This window comes from Austrofundulus limnaeus, unplaced genomic scaffold, assembly GCF_001266775.1.
Source record: "Austrofundulus limnaeus strain Quisiro unplaced genomic scaffold, Austrofundulus_limnaeus-1.0 Scaffold464, whole genome shotgun sequence".
Classification (NCBI taxonomy): Eukaryota; Metazoa; Chordata; class Actinopteri; order Cyprinodontiformes; family Rivulidae; genus Austrofundulus; species Austrofundulus limnaeus.
Window position 1 is genome coordinate 233,845 of NW_013952866.1, and position 5,332 is coordinate 239,176.

The following is a 5,332-nucleotide window of genomic DNA, read 5'->3' on the forward strand; positions in this document are numbered from 1 at the left end:
GACCTGTTAGTTTTGGATCCTGAACTTGTACATATTGAAGTGGGCGGGGTCTGTTTTTGTTTTTACCCCACCCCTCCCCGCGCTCGACTCTAGCATGACCAGAACTCTTTTATTATTTTTGTTTTGTTTCTTTTTTGTTTTGTTTTGTTCTCCATACCTCCTCCCTCTTCCTCCTCCCCCCTCCTCCTCCTCCTCTCTCTCTGTATATTAGACCACTTCTTGTCGTTTCAGGTTTCAGGACCAGTGGAGGCTGACGACTCCTCCCCAGGTGGCGCCGGCCCCGCCCACTGTCTCCGCAGCGTCTCTGTCTCTCTCCGCTCCCGCTATGCACACTCACCCCATTTTGTCGGTGTGGGGGGGCGGGGGCGGGGGGCAGGGCGACCACAGGCCCGCCGCCGGGGGCATTTACTACAACAGCAAACGCTGATGACGCTTTAGTTTCTTTTTTTCTTTGTTTGTTTCGTTTTATCCTTTTTAAATTTCTCGTCGCACTTCAGAAACACATTAACTCACACACAGCCGATATTTCTACTCACAGCTGAAGCCAGATTAGCCGAAGGGGCAGACAGGCGAAGGCAGGAGCAGAGGTGAGGGCGTGGAGGGGAGGGGCGGGGCTTTTGGGGGGTGGGCCTACAGGTGCCTCGTTTCTCTGGCGGCTGGGCTGACGGTGATTAAATTAAAAACATAAAAAGAGTGGGCTGGAGCTGTTTTAGGGTGGGGGAGTCAGGTGGGGTTTGTCTGCAGACCCGTTCTTTTTCTCTTCGTTTTGAACAAAAAAAAGAGGGTTTGAAAAAAAAATGTTTTGGTTATTTTTATTTTTAACCCATGACTCTGTAATTAGGAGAAAAGAAATAAAGACATTGTGAAAAAATAACAGCTTGACTTTGTCTTTGTACTAATGAACACTTGGTTTTAGCTGTTTCATTATTTAACTTACATTTTTGTTTCATTTTTTGACTTGATTATAATTTTTTCCTCAAAGATTTTTAAAACTAATGTTTTAAATATATATATTTTATATATGTTACTGCTTACCTGCTCTGTTTGGGTCTTCAGCTACTTTTAGCTTKTAGCTAACAATGAGGTTTTAATAAACACTTCAGCTTTTTTTTCTTTTTTGCTGTTTTGCTACTTTTTCCTTGACCTGTCGGGTACCTCTAAGCTGATTAATTATATTTTTAACAAGACTTCATTTTGCTTCTCTGAATAGCGTTTAGCTGCTTTTAGTTGTTGCGTAGGTTCAGCTTTACCTGCTGCTAAGCTTTATTGTTTTAAACTTAATACTTTTAGATTTTTAGCTGTAGCATCTTTCTGGAGTTATTCTGCACTTTGCATGTTTATCTTCAGTGTTTAATATTTAACTATTTCATTTCTGTACAAAGTGTTTTGTCTGTTTCCTGTCCTAAATGCATAATACACTTATTTTGTAATAAAAGTGTTAACAGTTTAAAGTAYAAGCCRTCTGTAAGGKGAGTCTCATTGCAAAGTGATTCTGATATTTTGTTTTATTTTGGCTTTTTTAGAGTTAAGAATTTTTAAAATTCAAAGGAAAAAACGTCTTAAAGCTTTTTTATAGTTTCCAAAATCAAAAACATCACAGTAATGGCCAGTAAAATAATTTGAGTGGGGGAAATGATTTTATTTCACATCAACAGATGAAACGAGAAGGTTTGAACTCATTAATGGAGTTTCMATCAGAAAACTGAGCTGTTAAAATTTACAGGAAATGTTACAAAAAAAAGTCAAACTGGGGAAAGAAACTGCTGGAAGTGATTTTGCTGAGTAAGCGGCRCCCTGGAACATGAATCTTAACATTCGGACACATTTCAGCTTCTCTAACTAATTTAAGTGTTGGATAAAACACTTTGGTTCCTTGTTTTTATTTAAAGTCTGATTCTCTGAGCTGCTCAGTGGAACGTGCAGCACGGTTCATTAAACCAGAACATCTGGCTGTTTGTCCACACATCTGCAACTCCAGTCTAAAAGTGAAAAATTCAGTTCCACTGATGTGTGAGGTCATCATGGCCGCCCTCTGGTGGTGATCGAGACATGAACAGAACAGGAAGTGAACATCAGAAGCTGCTGATGGTTTCCAGACACCTCTGGCTCCAGGTGTCAGATCTACCTGCGCTTCTTGAAGGCTGCAGAACACAAACAATAATTAACTCATCGTTTGGAACAACAACTTCATCGATCCAAACCGCCTCACCTTTCCTTTTCGTTTTCTTCTTCATGAGTTTCTTCTTCTTCGGTCGCGAGCTCCCCCCGTCCTGAACCGAATTAAAATAAAACATAAATGTAAACAGGAAGTGGAGAAATGCCTGATCTCTGTACGTTCTGAACCCACCTGGCTGCCATCACCGCCCGTCAGAGCCGTGATGTCACCGAAGTGGGCGATGCCGCTCAGCTGATTGGACATGGACATGAGGCCTCGCTTCCTGGAGCTCTTCTGGTGCTTCGGAACGCTCAGACGCACCATCATCGACTCCTCGTAGTTCTTTCTGTAAGACACAAAYGTCAACYAAGTCTCAGACCAACTGCGAGGCTWTGGCAGGCCATTTTAACATAAAATCTAATACAAAGAGTGAATACGGSAGGCCATTTTAACATAAAAACTAATACAAAGAGTGATTATGGCAGGCCATTTTAACAAAATCTAATACAAAGTGTGATTATGGCAGGCCATTTTAACATAAAATCTAACAATCAAACAGTGATTTTGGCAGGCCATTTTAACACAAAATCTAACAATCAGAGTGATTATGGCAGGCCATTTTAACATAAAATCTAATACAAAGAGTGATTACGGCAGGCCATTTTAACATAAAATCTAATACAAAGAGTGATTATGGCAGGCCATTTTAACATAAAATCTAATACAATAAGAGTGATTACGGCATGCCATTTTAACATACAATCAGAGTGATTACGGCAGGCCATTTTAACAAATCTAATACAAAGAGAGATTATGGCAGGCCATTTGCTCATAATGTCTAATACAATCAAAGAGTGATTATGGCAGGGCATTTTAACATAAAATCTAATACAATTAAAGAGTGATTACGGAGTCAGTCAAAGCTGATTATATGTCAAAATGGCCTGCCACAGAGAGTCTAACTCCAGTTCGATGACACCACCCACCTGTGGAGCTGCTCGCGGCTCTCTCGCTCGCTCTGGAAGTCCCGCCGGTCCCGGATCTCCTCGGGGGCGTCGCTGTACTGCTGCCTCAGCTCCTGGATCACAGAACTCCTGAGAGCCGCCCGGCGCTGGCGCTCCACCTGCGCCTTCTTCCTGTCCACCTCCGTCACGTCGCCGTCTGAGGAGAGAACCGTCAGCGCCGAGTCGTCAGCTAAACGTCACTTTAAAGTCGACCTCATCGTGACGAATCAGATTAAGAGATAAACGTCACCGTAATGAACCGGAGCGATCTTTGGTGGAACGTATTTCCTGCCACTGGAGTGGGCTGCTTTCTTCTCAGAGACCAACTTGTTTCCTGTTTCCTCTTCAGACTCTGATTCACTCAGCTGGATAATTAAAAACAAACTTATCTTTTTCACACTATAATTATGTAAAAACAGAAAGTCTAACTTAAATCACTTGAGTTTTAGACCAGTCGTCACTTTGGTCGAATTTTGTGAAAATAACAATATGTTAAGTTTCTTTAAAATCCACCTGATGGTTGATGAGATATTTTGCTAACAGGCAGCGATGATGTAACGGTGGAGGTAAAAACGACTCACTTTGCTGACGAGGTTCTCAGGATTCGGACGCAGCTGCAGCGGGTCGTTTTCAGCTGAAARCCACAAAACCAGCAGAGTCTCAATGTTGTAAATATAAACATTTAAATAATATAAACATCCATCAAAGGGTCCGACTCACCTAGGCTCCCGGTAACAGCCGTGCGCAGCAGTTTATCGATCTGGTACTTCAGCTTGTGGTCCAGAGGACGCATTTTCTCCAGAACCTTCAAAAAGGAAACAAAAGAAAAAGAGCCAACATGAAGGAGAGATAAAATATRGAGAAATGCGTCTGCTGGTCCGGTCTTACGGTTCTGACGGTGACCACTCTGTCCAGGGCGGCGCTCTCTTTGATCTTGCCTCCTTCCGTCTTGATGCTGACCAGGTGAGTCAGGTCCTGGAGATAGAAGAGCAGCAGGTGGTACCGCAGGTCCAGGAAGGACAAACCCTGAGGACACAAGTCATTAATACACAGGCGGCCATCTTGAATTTAAGTTTACAAACGTTAAAGAGTTTCATTAAAATCCATCCAGTGCTTCGTAAGATATTTTGCTAACAATTACCCACTTCTTACTCACTTTAGTTGTCTTGAAGGCCTCATCTTTAACTTTAGTCAGCAGCTCTCGCACATGACTCGTGACTGAAACCACCTGGAGTAAACAAACAAACAAACAAACAATCCAAGAAAATATAAATAAAGGAATTAAACACATTTATTATCACGTTTAAAGCAGCTTTTAAAGAAAATTTTTACTCAAATTTAACACTTCAGTAACAATAAGAATTTTCATTTTATTTATGTTTTAAAAGCATTACACTATAAAWAAATGTTTCTGCCCAATAAAGCTTATTTATCTGATAATTTTAAATATAATTAAAAACACTACATGAATTAACTTGACACTTTTATACTTTTTTATAAAATACTTAAAAGTGCACTGTGACTTAAATCCTTTATGCTCTTCTATCATTAATATAAACGCTAACAAACAAGTAAACATGAGCGGAAATTTATTATTTCAAAATAAAAGCACCTGGTTAGCTTACCTGCTCCGTCAGATTATTCAGCAGCTGAACAGCTTTCGGTAAATCTCTCTCGATTAAATCCTGTAAGAAAAATTTTAAAAAGTGTCATCAATCTGCTAAATCGTTACACTAAACAGACACTTTTCCTAGTGTTTTTCAWGCGAACGTGGTTAAAATACAACAAAAAACGAAAATGCTACATTGATTTGTTTAAAAATATTAATGTAAGTTTCAGTATAAACATGAAAAATTCTAAATGTGTATAAAAACAATGTCGGAAGGYGCAAATAAAGGTATTTTTGTTAAATAATTAGTCCGTTGTCTCTCACGTTGTCGACAGGAGCCGCCATCTTGATTTCATCTGGAATCTACGGAAACCGCGAGGAGACAGAAATAAAACGCGAAGCTCGAAACTGAAAACATTAAACTGTTGCGTTAAATACTGAGTTAGTTTTTCAGACACACAACCATCATCTTTTTTAAAGTGTGTTTTCGTAAAAAGGACATACGTTCAGTGTGTGTGTGTGTGTGTGTGTGTGTGTGTGTGTGTGTGTGTGTGTGTGTGTGTG

General features: G+C 40.3%; 2 protein-coding genes across 3 annotated transcripts in view; one reads left to right on the top strand and one right to left on the bottom strand.

Annotated features, from left to right (window-relative positions):
* The window catches only part of pabpn1 (poly(A) binding protein, nuclear 1), a 10,966-nt gene extending 10,382 nt beyond the window's left edge, over positions 1 to 584 (top strand). For both annotated transcript variants that reach the window (XM_014025267.1, XM_014025268.1), the window contains exon 7: positions 232 to 584. In XM_014025267.1, the coding sequence (XP_013880721.1) occupies positions 232 to 427 (196 nt within the window). In that variant the 3' untranslated portion in view covers positions 428 to 584. The remainder of the gene's footprint in view (positions 1 to 231) is intronic.
* A 1,034-nt stretch (positions 585 to 1,618) lies between these two features.
* ngdn (neuroguidin, EIF4E binding protein) overlaps positions 1,619 to 5,332 on the bottom strand; it is a gene marked incomplete in the record, with an annotated part of 4,927 nt that continues 1,213 nt past the window's right edge. Inside the window, 11 exon segments of the mRNA XM_014025266.1 lie at positions 1,619 to 2,141; positions 2,210 to 2,270; positions 2,348 to 2,501; positions 3,142 to 3,316; positions 3,410 to 3,524; positions 3,741 to 3,793; positions 3,880 to 3,964; positions 4,048 to 4,185; positions 4,316 to 4,387; positions 4,785 to 4,844; positions 5,093 to 5,205. Of these exon segments, the coding sequence (XP_013880720.1) occupies positions 2,122 to 2,141; positions 2,210 to 2,270; positions 2,348 to 2,501; positions 3,142 to 3,316; positions 3,410 to 3,524; positions 3,741 to 3,793; positions 3,880 to 3,964; positions 4,048 to 4,185; positions 4,316 to 4,387; positions 4,785 to 4,844; positions 5,093 to 5,113 (954 nt within the window).